General features: G+C 40.6%; 1 protein-coding gene across 3 annotated transcripts in view; it reads right to left on the bottom strand.

Annotated features, from left to right (window-relative positions):
• Positions 1-17,473, bottom strand: part of LOC137335232 (zinc finger and BTB domain-containing protein 46-like) — an 84,843-nt gene that overhangs the window by 46,035 nt on the left and 21,335 nt on the right. For all 3 annotated transcript variants that reach the window (XM_068000482.1, XM_068000480.1, XM_068000481.1), the window contains exon 3: positions 12,640-13,619. In XM_068000482.1, coding sequence (XP_067856583.1) covers positions 12,640-13,619 — 980 coding nt within the window. The remainder of the gene's footprint in view (positions 1-12,639; positions 13,620-17,473) is intronic.

Here is a 17,473-nt window from a genome sequence, read left to right as displayed (position 1 = left end):
TCCTTTGAGCTATTCACGTCATTCTTCTATGTATTCACTGCTATTTTACCCTTAGTCTAGATAATCAGCCAAATCCAATGAGTGATGTGACAAAAGCCCTTATTTCAAAAGGACTTTCTAGCTTGTGACGTTTCCTCAATTATATCGCTAATTTGAACAAGTTCATTTGGAGGTGTCTTTACATTGTAGTAACAGCCAATGGCAAATTAGCCGTTTTCTTGCCATCAGTTGCACTCACATCAATGATATGACCGACCCTGTTCCTGCACCAGCAAAGATAAAATTGACATTGGAATGGTGACCTCAAGGCACTGGGCTGATTCAGTGCACCAATGAACTGAATCATGCTGCTACTTGATTAAAAAATGGCATCGTAACGCAAGCAAGTTAAATGTACAGGACAAGTTCCACATCAAAATTAGTCATCGATTAGAAACCAGGCCCCATTACTGTAGATCTTAATTGAGTTAATTGCCAATTGTTGGGTTAAATGGGCTTTGCACCAGGAGCTGATTCTTAGAATTATTTTCCAAATGGTGATGGACCTTACAACTATCCACAAGTCAAAAATAAATCGGTATACACAAAGATGGAATTGTGTACTTTCACGCAGCTTCCAACCAACCTGCAGGAGATTTCAAAATATAACAGAAGAGTGGTCTTTTTGCCATCACTCTCCTTGTAGTTTAACTGCCCAAACTATGATATCGAAGCTGGGATAAGAGTGGGAGCATCTGAAGGAGGCAGGATATACATTGGTATATCATGTTCAATATTTTGAGTTTCAAAAAGTGCAAGCTATTTGAAAGTTTATGAAAGATAACCAAAATATTAAAATAAAAATGCTTAAAATTGCAAATATGAAATATAATTGCATCCCCCAAGATTTTAGTTTATATTGCCTCGACTCATTCTTCCTACCAAAATGGATCACTTCACACTTCTCTGCATTAAACTTCATCTACTATGTGTCTGCCCATTTCACCAGTCTGTCTGTGTCCTCCTGAAGTCTGTTACTATCCTCCTCACTGTTCACTACATTTGAGTTTTGTATCATCTGCAACTGTGAAATTATGCCCTGTCTAGGCCACATTCTGCTTGGAAAATAAAGAGTCCAAATGGGGTGGAGGAGCAGAAGGATCTGGGGGTACAGACACATCAATCACTAAAAGTAGTAACTCAGGTTAATAAGGGTATAAAAAAAGCAAACAAAGCACTGGGGTTTCATTTCCAGAGGGATAGAATACAAAAACAGGGAAGTTATGTTAAACTTGTATACAGCCTTGGTTAGATCACACTTGGCGTTCGAGTCTCCATATTATAAGAATAAGAAATAGGAGCAGGAGTAGGCCAATCGGCCCCTCGAGGCTGCTCCGCCATTCAATAAGATCATGGCTGATCTGATCCTCACCTCAAATCTAAATTCATGTCCAATTTCCTGCCCGCTCCCCGTAACCCCTAATTCCCTTTACTTCTTGAAAAAGGATATATATGCACTGGAGAAGGTGCAAAAAAGATTTACTAGGATGATATCAGAATTGAGAGGTTATACCTGTCAGGAAAGACTGAACAAGCTGGGACTCCTTTCTCTAGCAAATAGACTGAGGGGTGACCCGATGGAGGTCTTTAAGATTATAAGGGGGTTTGATTGGGTAGACGTGGAGATTATGTTTCCAGTTGCGGGGGAGACCAGAACTAGAGGCCATAAATATAAGTTAATCACTAATACATCCAATAGGGAATTCAGGAGAAAATTCTTTACCCAGAGAGTGGTTAGAATGTGGAACTCGCTATCGTAAGGAGTAGTTGAGGCAACTAGCATAAATGCATTGAAGAGGAAGCTAGATAAACACACGAGGGAGAAAGGAGTACAAGGATATATTTAAAAAGGGAGATAGAACAAGTCCAGGAAACTATAGACTTAATGTCAGTGGTAGGAAAAATAATGGAATCTTTGCTCAAAGATGTAATAGAAAGACATCTGGAGAACGAAAGTAAAGAAGGAATAGTCAGCACGGATTTCAGACGGGAAAGTCATGGATGACCAACCTTACTGAATTCATTGAAGAAGTAACAGAAAGTTTAGACACAGGTAATGCAGTAGATGTAATATATTTGGATTTTCAAAAGGCCTTTGATATGGTACCGCTGTATTGACTTATGGCTAAGGTCCGAGCATGTGAAGTCAGGGGACTAGTAGCAGAATGGACAGCAAGCTGGCTACAAAACAGAAAACAGAGAATAGGAGTTAAGAGCAGCTACTCAGACTGGCAGAAGGTGGGAAGTGGTGTTCCACAGGGATTGGTGCTGGGACTATGTTGATCAAAATTTACATAACGATTTGGATTTGGGAATAGGGAGATCAATTTCAAAATTTGCGGATGACACCAAAACAGGAGGAAAAGTTAATACAAAGGAAGAATGCGACAAAAAGCAAGAGGACATTAATAAACTTGCAGAAGGGGCGGGCAATTGGCAAATGAATTTCAATATAGGTAAGTGTGAGGTAGGAAGAATGAGGAGGCCACATACTGCTTGGATAATAAGAGTCTAAATGTGATAGAGAAGCAAAAGGATCAGGGGTACAGACATACAAATCGCTCAGAGTAGCGACACAGGTTAATAAGGCCATAAAATTGGCAAATGAAGCACTCTGGTTCATTTCCAGAGGGATAGAATACAAAAACAGGGAAGTTATGTTAAACTTGTATACAGCCTTGGTTAGATCACACTTGGCGTTCGAGTCTCCATATTATAAGAATAAGAAATAGGAGCAGGAGTAGGCCAATCGGCCCCTCGAGGCTGCTCCGCCATTCAATAAGATCATGGCTGATCTGATCCTCACCTCAAATCTAAATTCATGTCCAATTTCCTGCCCGCTCCCCGTAACCCCTAATTCCCTTTACTTCTTGAAAAAGGATATATATGCACTGGAGAAGGTGCAAAAAAGATTTACTAGGATGATATCAGAATTGAGAGGTTATACCTGTCAGGAAAGACTGAACAAGCTGGGACTCCTTTCTCTAGCAAATAGACTGAGGGGTGACCCGATGGAGGTCTTTAAGATTATAAGGGGGTTTGATTGGGTAGACGTGGAGATTATGTTTCCAGTTGCGGGGGAGACCAGAACTAGAGGCCATAAATATAAGTTAATCACTAATACATCCAATAGGGAATTCAGGAGAAAATTCTTTACCCAGAGAGTGGTTAGAATGTGGAACTCGCTATCGTAAGGAGTAGTTGAGGCAACTAGCATAAATGCATTGAAGAGGAAGCTAGATAAACACACGAGGGAGAAAGGAGTACAAGGATATATTTAAAAAGGGAGATAGAACAAGTCCAGGAAACTATAGACTTAATGTCAGTGGTAGGAAAAATAATGGAATCTTTGCTCAAAGATGTAATAGAAAGACATCTGGAGAACGAAAGTAAAGAAGGAATAGTCAGCACGGATTTCAGACGGGAAAGTCATGGATGACCAACCTTACTGAATTCATTGAAGAAGTAACAGAAAGTTTAGACACAGGTAATGCAGTAGATGTAATATATTTGGATTTTCAAAAGGCCTTTGATATGGTACCGCTGTATTGACTTATGGCTAAGGTCCGAGCATGTGAAGTCAGGGGACTAGTAGCAGAATGGACAGCAAGCTGGCTACAAAACAGAAAACAGAGAATAGGAGTTAAGAGCAGCTACTCAGACTGGCAGAAGGTGGGAAGTGGTGTTCCACAGGGATTGGTGCTGGGACTATGTTGATCAAAATTTACATAACGATTTGGATTTGGGAATAGGGAGATCAATTTCAAAATTTGCGGACGACGCCAAAACGGGAGGAAAAGTTAATACAAAGGAAGAATGCGACAAAAAGCAAGAGGACATTAATAAACTTGCAGAAGGGGCGGGCAATTGGCAAATGAATTTCAATATAGGTAAGTGTGAGGTAGGAAGAATGAGGAGGCCACATACTGCTTGGATAATAAGAGTCTAAATGTGATAGAGAAGCAAAAGGATCAGGGGTACAGACATACAAATCGCTCAGAGTAGCGACACAGGTTAATAAGGCCATAAAATTGGCAAATGAAGCACTCTGGTTCATTTCCAGAGGGATAGAATTGAAAAGCAAAGAAGTTATGTTAAACTTGTATCGACCTTGGTTAGACCACACTTGGGGTATTGTGCACAATTCTGGTCTCCATATTATAGAAAGGATATAGAGGCATTGGAGAAAGTACAACAAAGATTCACAAGGATGATACCAGAACGGAGAGGATATCCTTATCAAGAAAGGTTGAACAGGCTGGGGCTCTTTTCTCTAGAAAAGCAAAGGCTGAGGGGTGACCTGATAGAGGTCTTCAAGATAGGATTTGACAGGGTAGACGTAGAGAAAATGTTTCCACTTGTAGGGGAGTCCAAAGCTTGAGGTCATAAATATAAAACAGTCACTAATGAATCCAATAGGGAATTCAGGAGAAACTTCTTTACCCAAACAGTGATAAGAGTCTGAGAGCAGGAAGAGAGCGCGAGGAGAGTCCCGAGAGCACGAGGAGAATCCCGAGAGGTGAGCACAGTGTAAAAGGAGAGTCCAAGAGGTGAGCGCAGTGTAAATCTAAGGCAAGTCATGGCAGCAGAGCTCGCACCCGTGATATGCACCTCCTGCACTATGAGAGAAGTCATGGACACAAGTGTCCAGCTGCAGCTCGTGGCTAACCACATTGCGGAGCTGGAGCTGCGGGTGGATTCAGTATGGAGCATCCGCGATGCAGATTTTCGTGGCTAGCACGTTCAGTGAGGCGGTCACACCGCAGGTAAAGATTACACAGAAAGGAAATGAGTGACTGCCAGGCAGAGTAAAAGGACTTGGCAGGTAGAGCAGAAGTCCCCTGCGGCCATCTCCCTCAAACAGATATTCCGCTTTAGATACTGTTCGGGGAGATGGCTCATCAGGGGAAAGCAGCAAGAGCCATGTTCGTGGCACCACGGGTGGCTCTGCTGCACAGGAGGGGAGGATTATGAGTGGCAGGGCTATATTAATGGGGGATTCAATTGTAAAGGGAACAGATAGGCGTTTCTGCGGCCGCAAATGTGACTCCAGGATGGAATGTTGCGTCCCTGGTGCTAGGGTCAAGGATGTCACGAAGTGGCTGCAGGGCATTCTGGAGGGGGAGGGTGAACAGCCAATCGTCAAGGTCCATATCAGTACCAACATAGGAGAAAAGGGATGAGGCCCTGCAAGGTGAATTTAAGGAGTTAGGAGATAAATTAAAAAGCAAGACGTCAAAGGTAATGATCTCAGGATTACTACCAGTGCCACCTGCTAGTGAGTATAGGAACAGGAGAATAGACCAGATGAATGCAGGGATGGTGTAGGAGGGAGGGATTTAGATTCCTGGGACATTGGAACTGGTTCTGGGGAAGGTGTGACCCGTACAAGCGGGACGGGTTACACCCGAGCAGGACTGGGACCGACGTCCTCGTGGGAGTGTTTGCTTGTGCTGTTGGGGAAGGTTTAAACTAGAATGGCAGGGGGATGGGAACCTGAGCAGGGAGACAGAGGAGGGGGAAACAAGGATGGAAACAAAGACAGAAAGGGAAGAAGCAATAGTGGAAGGCAGAGAAAACAAGGGTGAAAAACATAAAGGGCCATAGTGCAAAATAAAACTAAGATGACTAGCAATCTTAAAAAGACAAGTCTAAAGGCATTGTGTCTTAATGCGCGGAGCATTTGCAATAAGCTAGATGAAGTGACAGCATGGATAGATATTAACGGTTATGATATAGTTGCGATTACGAAGACATGGCTGCAGGGTGACCAAGGATGGGAACCAGGGGTATTCAATATTTAGGAAGGACAGGCAAAAAGGGAAAGGAGGTGGGATAGCATTGTTAGTAAAGGAGGAAATCAATGCAATAGTGAGGAAGGATATTGGCTCGGAAAATCACTATGTGGAATCCGTATGGGTGGAGCTAAGAAACACCAAGGGGCAGAAAACGTTGGTGGGGGTTGTCTATAGGCCCCCAAACAGTAGTGGAGATGTAGGGGAGGGCATTAAACAGGAAATTAGAGACGCATGCAAGAAGGGTACAACTACAATCATGGGTGATTTTAATCGACATATAGATTGGTCAAATCAAATCAGCAATAATACTGTGGGTGAGGAATTCCTGGAGGGTGTACGTGATGGTTTTCTAGACCAATACTTTGAGGAACTAACGAGAGAACAGGCAATCCTAGACTGGGTATTGTGCAATGAGAAAGGGTTAATTAATAATCTTATTGTGGGGGGGTCCCTTAGGGAAGAGAGACCATAACATGATAGAATTCCTCATTAAGATGGAGAGTGAAGTTGTTGAATCCGAAACTAGGGTCCTGAATCTAAATAAAGGAAATTACAAAAGTATGAGGTGCGAGTTGGCTATGATAGATTGGGGAACTTTACGGTTAATAGGCAATGGCTAATATGCAGAATTACAACACTTATTCATTCCTGTCTCGCGCAAAAATAAAACAGGAAAGGTGGCTCAACAGTGGCTTACAAAAGAAATTAGGGATAATATTAGATCCAAAGAGGAGACATATAAAATTGCCAGAAAAAGCAGCAAGCCTGAGGATTGGGAGCAGTTCAGAATTCAGCAAAGGAGAACAAAGAGATTGATTAAGAGGAGAAAAATACGGTATGAGAGTAAACTAGCAGGAAACATAAAAACTGACTGTAAAAGCTTCCATAAATTTGTCAAGAGAAAAAGATTAGTGAAGATAAATGTATGTCCCTTAATCAGAAATGGGGGAAATTATAATGGGGAACAAAGAAATGGCAGAACAATTAAACACATACTTAGGTTCTGACTTCACAAAGGAGGACACAAATAACCACCTAGAAACGTTAGGGAACCAAGGGTCCAGTGAGAGGGAGGAACTGAAGGAAACCAGTATTAGTAAAAAAATAATGCTGGGGAAATTAATGGGTTGAAAGGCTGACAAATCCCCAGGGCCTGATAATCTACATCCCAGAGTACTAAAGGAAGTGGTCCTGGAAATAGTGGATGCATTGGTGATCATCTTCCAAAATTCTACAGACTCTGGAACTGTTCCTACAGATTGGAGGGTGGCAAATGTAACCCCACTACTTTAAAAAAGGGAGAAAAAAACAGGGAATTACAGGCCAGTTAGCGTAACATCAGTAGTGGGGAAAATGCTAGAGTTTATTATAAAAGATGTGATAACTGAACACTTGGAGGGCATTAACGGGATTGGACAAAGTCAGCATGGGTTTATGAAAGGGAAATCATGCTTAACAAATCTACTGGAGTTTTTTGAGGATGTAACTAGTAGAATAGATAGGGGAGAACCATTGGATGTGGTGTACTTGGATTTTCAGAAGGCTTTTGATAAGGTCCCACACAAGAGGTTAGTGTGCAAAATTAAAGCACATGGGATTGGGGGGAATATACTGGCATGGATTGAGAATTGGTTGACAGACAGGAAACAGAGAGTAGGAATAAACGAGTCTTTTTGCAGGTGGCAGGCAGTGACTAGTGGGGTACCGCAGGGATCAGTGCTTAGGCCCCAGCTATTCACAATACATATCAATGATTTGGATGAGGGAACTAAATGTAACATTTCCAAGTTTGCAGACGACATAATACTGGGGTGGAATGTGAGATGTGAGGAGGATGCAAAGAGGCTCCAATGTGATTTAGGCAAGTTGGGTGAGTGGGCAAGAACATGGCAGATACAGTTTAACGTGGATAAATGTGAGGTTATCCACTTTGGTTATAAAAACAGAAAGGCAGATTATCATCTAAATGGTAATAGATTGGGAAAAAGGGAGGTGCAACGAGACCTGGGCATCCTTGTACACCAGTCGCTGAAAGCGAGCATTCAGGTGCAGCATGCAGTTAGGACGGCGAATGGTATGTTGGCCTTCATTGCAAGAGGATTTGAGTACAGGAGCAGGGATGTCTTACTGCAGTTATACAGGGCCTTGGTGAGACCACATCTGGAGTATTGTGCGCGGTTTTGGTCTCCTTATCTGAAGAAGGATGTCCTTGCCATGGAGGGAGTGCAACGAAGGTTTACCAGACTGATTCCTGGGATGGCAGGAGTGACATATGAGGAGAGATTGGGTCGACTAGGCCTATATTCACTAGAGTTAAGAAGAATGAGAGGTGATCTCATCGAAACATAAAATTCTAAAAGGACGAGACAGACTCGATGCAGGGAGGATGTTCCCGATGGCTGGGGAGGCCAAAACCAGGGGTCACAGTCTCAGGATACGGGATATGCCATTTAGAACCGAGATGAAGAGAAATTTCTTCACTCAGAGGGTGGTGAACCTGTGGAATTCTCTACCACAGAAGGCAATGGAGGCCAAGTCATTAGATGTATTCAAGAAGGAGAGATATATTTCTTAATGCCAAAGGGATCAAGATATATGGGGGGAAAAGCAGGGACAGGGTACCGATCAGCCATGATCTTTTTGAATGGCCTACTCTTGCTCCTATTTTCTATGTTTCTAAGAATGTGAAACATGCTATCACAAGTAGGTGTTGAGGGAAATAGCATAGATGCATTTAAGGGGAAGCTAAATAAGCACAAGAGGGAGAAAGGAATAGAAGGGCAGCCTGATAGGGTTCGATGGAGTAGGGTGGGAGGATGCTCGTGTGCAGCATAAACACTGGCATGGGCCCATTGGGCCGAATGGACTGTTTCTGTGCTGTACATTCTATGTAATTCAATGGTGATGGAATTCCCCCTTATACTGAAAACAGCAATGGAACATGCAAGCTATTTTTGCCTTACTTTTTAATCTTGTAACACACTGTTCATCTTGCCCTAATCTAATTTTTTGGCTATGCCATCTGCTTTCCGAGTTTAATTTCTATTTTTATCTATTTCTTATTTTGTGTTTTTTTTTTAAATAGTCTCAGATTTTATCCTTGCAAATATTTATAAGTAGCAGGCACATGGAGAGGGAAACAGGCAAAAATCGAGAGAGAACACAGCTCAAAGATGACATTCACAGGGGAACGAACAGACATGATATGAACAGTAACTCAAGCAGGAATGAAAGTTAAAAATTGCTCTTCCACAAGGAGAACTGTACCGGATACTTCATAAAGCTTTCCTTTTTCCCCCCCCCGAAAATGTTTGCACAGAAGTCTGCATTCTGGGAATCACACAGAAGATATTTACACATAATGCAAAGTTTATGATTTCAACAGGAATGTATTGATAAAAATCAGATAAAACATACACACAAAAATCAGGAGTATGATTTAGTGCAAAATGCTCAAGTTTGCCAAATAACAAAACTATAAATGTTACAATAATGTAACGTTACACATGTTTTCATGAGACTTTATACAGACTTTACACTGCAAAATGGAAACAGCCAGAGTTTCAAAACAAATATTCTCAGGTTCTCCAAGTAGACATGCGAAAGCAATTTAGAGGGGATGAAGAGGCACCATTCAGAAGACTAATACATTGGCAAGCTGAAAGACTACTTTAAAAGAACCTTCTGGCAGAAGGAAAGTGGTATTTAAAACTAAGGTCTGATTTCCTTAATGTATCTGAATACAATTACAATAGATAAAACAGAAATTCATCAAACATTGAAGGAAGAGGTATTTTGTGTGTTAATTCATTCAAGGCTGCCGATGTTAGTGCCATTTCTTGGAGAATAAATGAGAACAAAAAGAGGAGGTGCTTGTTAGGCTCAAAGTAATCCATGCAGATTAATGCAGCTTTACAAAAATGGTATGTTGGTAACTGTTTTAATAGACTGGGGGTAGGGAGGAGGTATTGAAATGGAGTAGGAAAGCAGAAGATTTTTGCACTAACCATCTCAATGTCAAGACAGTTTATGTATAGACAAGAGCAATCAACAAATAAGACTTGCAAACCATCATAACAAACATTTAAGAATTAATCAGGGCATTTGCTGAGCCAACGGAATGTAGATTAAGCTGATTTAGCTCCCACTACAGAATTCAAAAAGAGTGGTATTATATGCAGGCCCTCACTACGCAACCTTCTCAGGATTACGAGCTTTTCATCATCTGATACACAAATTTGAAAACTACAACTTAAACTGAATTATGGAATGAGGTTTGTTAGCTCTGTATTTACAATTAGTCATTCAGAAATATTTGTAAAACAGGATTTCTATTAAACGATGACAACAGATGCCTAATCGGAACTGTCAACGGATCATGCAGATCAGTATATTTACTTTGAAAATGTAACTTATTGCTATGAAGAAATTCAAGCGCAAGCCTGTTGTATCAGTAGGTTTCACAAATAAGACTGGGGGACCTAACTAATTTTACGTATCCTAATCCTATTCGACAACCATTTATTGTAGGCTTGAAATGGAAAGCACCTTAACGATCTGGACTTTGTTTCTTCAGAAATAAAATTGTACCCTGGTGATTTGATTACAGAAGATATAAATGCATGAAATATGAATAATGATCAAATGACAAACGCAGACTTAAAAGTTGAGAGCTTCTCTAACAACTGGCTGGAGGTCATGCAGACATGCAAATGGCAATTTTAATTTTTAGTATTCTTCAACTATAATATATGCACTTTGTACATCTGAAGTGTTTTCTATGATGTTAATTGTTGTCATTTTCTTGGCAAGTACAGATTTTTAAAAAGGTCCATTAAACTTCAATAGTTTATATATTTATTTTTATAATACATCTCCAAAGCCATTTTTCTTCCTTCTATTTTATTCCCCACCCCACATACACTTCAGTTTTCTTTTATCTAGATGTAGCCACTCCCCAAGAGGTAGCCTTGCCTTTTTCTCAAACATTTCCTGTCCTTTAATTGTTCAGAACCTCCTTTCTGAGAATTTTACTTCACATATAGAAGTTACAAAACTAAATTGGGACAGATTCAGAACAGAAACTGAAGAGGAAGACTGGTTGAAGCACAGATGGACCCAGTCAGAAGAAAAAGTGGTATTAACAGAACTAACAAACACCACTTCAGAATTATTTTTTTTAAATCTGAGTATTCAACCTAGCTTACAGGGCAATCTCGTTGGGTAATTTTATTCATTCTAATAATGGAGCCGGTTTAATTTTTTTCTTCAATTACAGAAATCCCCAAAATGCTACGCTGCAAAATTCAAACATTCCACATCCAAAGCACTCTGGGATAACGCAACTGAACATTTGAAGCTTAAGATGTTAAATCAGGCCTGAAGCATCAAGTAAAATGATTCTAGAACCAAGACAAACTCGAAGATAAAACGAGCATTAAAACTCCCAGTGTTAAAATTAACATACATGATAACATTTTATAAACGGAAATCGGATGATGATTTTTGATTACACACTGATTCCAGTTACCAATGTCACAAATCTAAAGTCCTATCATCAGTGTTCTCCTAAATTTAATGATCCAAAAACTGAGTGATTTCACAAGGGATCATGTGGTCTTTCCACTTTATAAACAATGCCAAGAATATTGAGAATGAATTCCAAGTAAAAGGAGGGGGAAATAAAAAACATTTGCTTTTCATTAACCCAACAATTGGTTTATGCAACAGGTTGATATAAATTATGAATTTTGAAATGTCAGCAGAAAACTCTACAGCCAACTTATTAATGCAGCTATGTACTGAACAGCACTTTCATACCCAGTGGGACTCCACTTAACCCTGAACAAATGTGAAACTACAAAGAAAAACTACTAGTTTTAAGGAAGGGTTGGGAAAACAAACATAGAAAATAAGAGCAAGAGTCGGCCGTTCGGCCCTTCGGGCCTGCTCCGCCATTCAAAATGATCATGGCTGATCGTCTAACTCAGTACCCTATTCCCGCTTTTTCCCCCATATCCTTTGGTCCCTTTAGCAACTGCACTCTTTTCAAGAAAAAAAGTGGATTCTACTTAATCCAACTACCACAGCAGAATGATTGCAGCCTGATCCCTCCAGAAGTCAACCTGTAAAAAAAATTCTAGTTTATCCCCAACCCCAACTACTATCATTTGCCACCAAATCAACTAAAGTAACAAATGTGACATTGTTCTCATGTCCATTGGTCCACCACACCTACCCAACAATTTAAGGAGGCGACATGTTGACAAGCACTCTGTTGCAGTCTACTCAACCAACCCAATGGTAAAATGACTTTTGTGGGGTAGCAAGAGTGTTATTCCACGTCAAATTTTAAGATGACAATAATTTAAAGGTCCCTACTTGGCAGATTATTGAAGGGATCACAGTATCAGAATTTATCTCGACCTTTTTAAAAATCCAATAAATTCACATACCATTATGATTTTGCAAAGCTTCTCCCAGCCACTAAAATGTGTACTATCAGTTCTTATTTGAAACACTTCACTTAATGGCGAGACCATTCAACTTAAAGTTAAAAAACTATAAAAACATTACATATACTCAGATTTACTGTAGCATAATATAATACATGGTTATGGGGAAAGAGCAGGTGAATGGGACTAATTGGATAGCTCTTTCCAAGAGCCGGCACAGGCACATTGGGGCGAATGCCCTCCTCCTGTGCTGTAAGATTCAATGATTCGATGATAATAGCCATTAAATTTTAAGCATATCCCTCGACAAGAAGGTGCTGCAAACATTAATTTTGTCTTTTGCTTACCTGTCCCATCACGGCTGTTGTATGGCCACCCAGCGACAGTAAGCATTGATGGCATTGGGGAGCTGGCTCTGCTGTCCACTTCAACATGCTGTGTAATATGGCGCACCGTTTGTTTATTTTTACGATTCTTTTTCCGGCCAGGCAACTGCCACACCTCAGGGACCTGATCAGAAAAAGTGTTCTGTGCTGAAGTGCTGTTCTTTCCAAGGTGAGATTCTCTCAGTTCAGCACCTCCATAATGTGAAGGAGATATCTGTTCCTCCTTGACTCTAAATGAATTGTAACCAACATCACTGGACCAGAGTGACTGTGATGAGATGTCATCGTGGCTGTCAGTTTTTTGCTCATGTTCCTCTTTGCTGTAGCTGCTCCCACCATCGTGACAACTTGCAATTGCCGAATCTCCAGAAGAATTTGCTGGGCTTGTTCGTCGTCTTTCCAACCAGGGAGAGCTACTCCTGCCCACTGCTACTGGTGTTACAATATCAATGCTACTGCCTGAGGGGGCTCCCATATCATACTCCATAATATCCTCTGAAGGCTCAGTCTTTATGCTGATATCTAAAGCTGCCTTGATAAAACTGTGACATGCCTGAACTATGTCTGTCATCTGCAAATAGCTTGCAGCTGACATTACCTCAATGACATTCTTGCTACTCAGTGCTAGGTGGGCTGAATACATAAAATCTATGATTACTTTGAAACCTTGTGCTGTGACTATGTCCAAATGAGTCACAGTGGCCTGGTCTGAGGACATCTTCTGCACCTGACAGTACAAAGTCTTGAAGTAGCGGCTACTACCAAGCAGAACATTTTTGTGTGCTTTAAAGATTTTCCCCTCTACAATGATGCAGACATCACATAAGATGCCATGCTGCCGCTGTTCATTCAACTCCCGCAGTAAGTGGCGATAGTGGGAAGTGATCTCCATGTCGTCCTTTCGGTTGTTCATCGACAAATATTGTTGTTGCTTCTGAATCCTAATAATAGGAAAAAGTGGAGAAAAAATTAGTATAAACCTTACCATTGATGGTAAAGTTAAATCAGAACTCTAGTCCCAATAAAAAAAATAGCTTTATGCTTAAAGGCAACATACTTTCTATTGAATATGAAGTTGCGTTCCAAGGTAAACAGAACTAACAATATTGATTCTCAATCCTGATCACTGCATATTTTACCTTTTGTCAGTCAAATTCACCAGAGAAAAACTTTCACTACTGCAGCATATACCGCAGCCAAGTAATCTTTTGGGGGTTATCCAAAAAAATATAACTTGAAAAACAGCAGTTCCTTACACTGTTTAGTACTAAGCATTTCATAATCAGGTGACAAACATGGCCCGTGAGAGTGTTAACAGAACAGCTGGGAGATACACCATGGCTTGCTTTCATACCCAACTCAGGGTGCCCACCTAGGCAGAAAGAAATAATTTTAACCATTACATGTCAGCCTCCTCTGTGATGCCTTCCATGCTTACACTGAACCAATGCCTAACCATAGAAGATTAGCATTGCACGAAAACACCTTTGCATGGAATTTATGGAACAGAATAAAGAAGTCATGCAAATAAACTGTGCATTCAAAATACTATTGTTATATTGAAATAGTCCCAAGTAAAATTACCAAATTTCACACTGGACACAATTTGTGCAGTCATTCCTGATTACAAGTGAAGTTGCATACATCAAGTTTTATTTTGACCCATAGCACATGGCTGTATTCACTTTGCATTTTATATTTGTCAGCACAGTTGATGTCGCTCCAACAGTAAAAGGGCACATGAACAATTTATCATCCAAGATATGAATACAGTAATATTAACTCAATTTCAAACTAAAAACTCCATTACCTGCAAGTTTCATAAATCAAATATTTGAATACAATTTGTTTCCCTTAAATTTAGCACCAATTTTACCAATGCTCTCTCCTTAAGTAGTGTCAGCTCTCTCATGTCTGAATCAGACAGTTGTGGGTTCAAGCCCCACTTCAGGACGTGCGCCCAATTTAGTCTGACATTACAATGCAATACTGTTAAACATAAGAACATATGAAATAGGAGCAGGAGTAGGCCAATCAGCCCCATGGCTGATCTGATCCTAACCTCAAATCTAAATTCATGTCCAATTTCCTGCCCGCTCCCCGTAACCCCTAATTCCCTTTACTTCTAGGAAACTGTATTTCTGTTTTAAATTTATTTAATGATGTAGCTTCCACAGCTTCCTGAGGCAGCAAATTCCACAGACCTACTACCCTCTGAGTGAAGAAGTTTCTCCTCATCTCAGTTTTGAAAGAGCAGCCCCTTATTCTAAGATTATGCCCCCTAGTTCTAGTTTCACCCATCCTTGGGAACATCCTGACCGCATCCACCCAATCAAGCCCCTTCACAATCTTATATGTTTCAATAAGATCGCCTCTCATTCTTCTGAACTCCAATGAGTAGAGTCCCAATCTACTCAACCTCTCCTCATATGTCCGCCCCCTCATCCCCGGGATTAGCCGAGTGAACCTTCTTTGCACTGCCTCGAGAGCAAGTATGTCTTTTCTTAAGTATGGACACCAAAACTGTTTGCAGTATTCCAGGTGCGATCTCACCAATACCTTATATAACTGCAGCAATACCTCCCTGTTTTTATATTCTATCCCCCTAGCAATAAAAGCCAACATTCCGTTGGCTTTCTTGATCACCTGCATACTAACTTTTTGATTTTCTTGCACTGGGACCCCCAGATCCCTTTGTACTGCAGTACTTTCCAGTTTCTCGCCATTAAGATAATAACTTGCTCTCCGATTTTTCCTGCCAAAGTGCATAACCTCACATTTTCCAATATTATATTGCATCTGACAAATCTCCGCCCACTCACCCAGCCTGTCTATATCACCTTGTAGGTTTTTTATGTCCTCCTCTCTCTACTTTCCCTCCCATCTTTGTATCATCTGCAAACTTTGATATGTTACACTCGGTCCCCTCCTCCAAATCGTTAATATAGATTATAAAGAGTTGGGGACCCAGCACCGACCCCTGCGGAACACCACTGGCTACTGGTTGCCAGTCCGAGAATGAACCGTTTATCCCAACTCTCTGTTTCCTGTTAGATAACCAATCCTCCACCCATGCCAGAATATTACCCCCAATCCAGTGATTCTTTATCTTGAGCAATAATCTTTTATGTGGCACCTTGTCGAATGCCTTCTGGAAGTCTAAATACACTACGTCCACTGGTTCCCCTTTATCCACCTTGTACGTTATGTCCTCAAAGAACTCAAGCAAATTTGTCAGACATGACGTCCCCTTCGTAAAGCCATGCTGACTTTGTCCCATTAAATTATGTTTATCCAAATGTTCCGCTACTGTCTCCTTAATAATACTCCAAAATTTTACCCACCACAGATGTTAGGCTAACTGGTCTATAGTTTCCAGCCTTCTGCCTACTACCCTTTTTAAATAAGGGTGTTACATTAGCAGTTTTCCAATCTTCCGGGACCTTTGCCCTGTCTTTTCGACGAGATGTTAAATCAAGGCCCTGCTCATCAGTTCAGGTGGATGTTAAAGGCCCCATAGCACACTTTTGAAGAGCAAGGAATTCTCCTGGTGTCCTGGCCAACATTCATCCCTCAACCAGCACCAAACAGATTAACCAGTCATTCATCACCGATGTTTGTGGGACCTTGCTATGTGCAAATTGGCTGCTGTGTTTGCCTGTAACAACACTTTGAAAGTAATTTACTGGCTGTGAAGCACTTTGAGATGCCTTGTGGGTATGAACGGCACCACAAAATCCAATTTTTACTTGTTTTTCCCCGACTTGCTGCCAATCGTGGATGCATTCCATTCATCATCTCTGTGAGGTGAGCCACAGAGGTCATGAACTTTGCAACGTCGAAGATAATACTACTTGGAGCTTAGTTCGAAATACATTTACAATGTGGCTATATAGAATCTTACAGCACAGAAGGAAGCCATTTGGCCCGTCGTGTCTGTGCCAGCTCTTTGAAAGAGCAATCCAATCAGTTCCACTCCCCTGCTTTATCTCAAAAGCCCTGCAATTATTTCCTTTTCAAGTATATATCCAATTCCACTTTAAACAAAAATGGATAAACTATTGGCTTTCCATAAGTTTTCAACCACCTTACAAACAGAATTTCCTTTTCTCCTCTCACACAACCTATCACTACTTAGGTGGTCTATTTTTATTATATTAGCCCCAGATTTCAGTAAAATACACCATATGTGCACCACCAACTTATCAGCGCCATTTCTCTGGTTTATTTTTTCACATTTCAACCCGAGCAGGTAATTGCTTTCATGAAATGTTCCACCTTGTGACCCAACTCTGGTAACCCTTAAACTCATTACATATGTGGCTCTCAGAATTAATTTCAGACACCACATGGATTTCAGGACATGACCATACTCGCTGAACTATTTGGACTTGTTAGAGACATGCAGCTTTTGATTCAAAAAAGGCAAATATTTATCTTGCTATTTATCTGCACATTGCCAATTCTATTTGGGCAAGAAAACATTTGGATACAAAGACAATGTGCATCACTGCACAACGGTGCCTTTAGGTCACAGTTTACAACCAACTATTTCAAACAGTCGGTTGAAGTGACTTTTATGGGTTACACAATTTTTTGTAATAAAATTTTCCCTAATCATCTGAAAATGTTTAATATAATGCTGCTTAAAAACTAAAGTCAGTGAAGTGTTCTGAATTTCAATTATAGTTAAATAACGCAAACTGATCAATCGTGAGGAAAAAAATTAGGCCCATTTGTTGGTAACACAAAATACCCAACCAACTCTAGGAGTTCCATTTTTTTTTTAAAAAGT

Source organism: Heptranchias perlo, chromosome 19, assembly GCF_035084215.1.
Source record: "Heptranchias perlo isolate sHepPer1 chromosome 19, sHepPer1.hap1, whole genome shotgun sequence".
NCBI lineage: Eukaryota > Metazoa > Chordata > Chondrichthyes > Hexanchiformes > Hexanchidae > Heptranchias > Heptranchias perlo.
The sequence above is the reverse complement of the archived record's forward strand: the minus strand, read 5'-3'. Positions and strand labels throughout refer to the sequence as shown.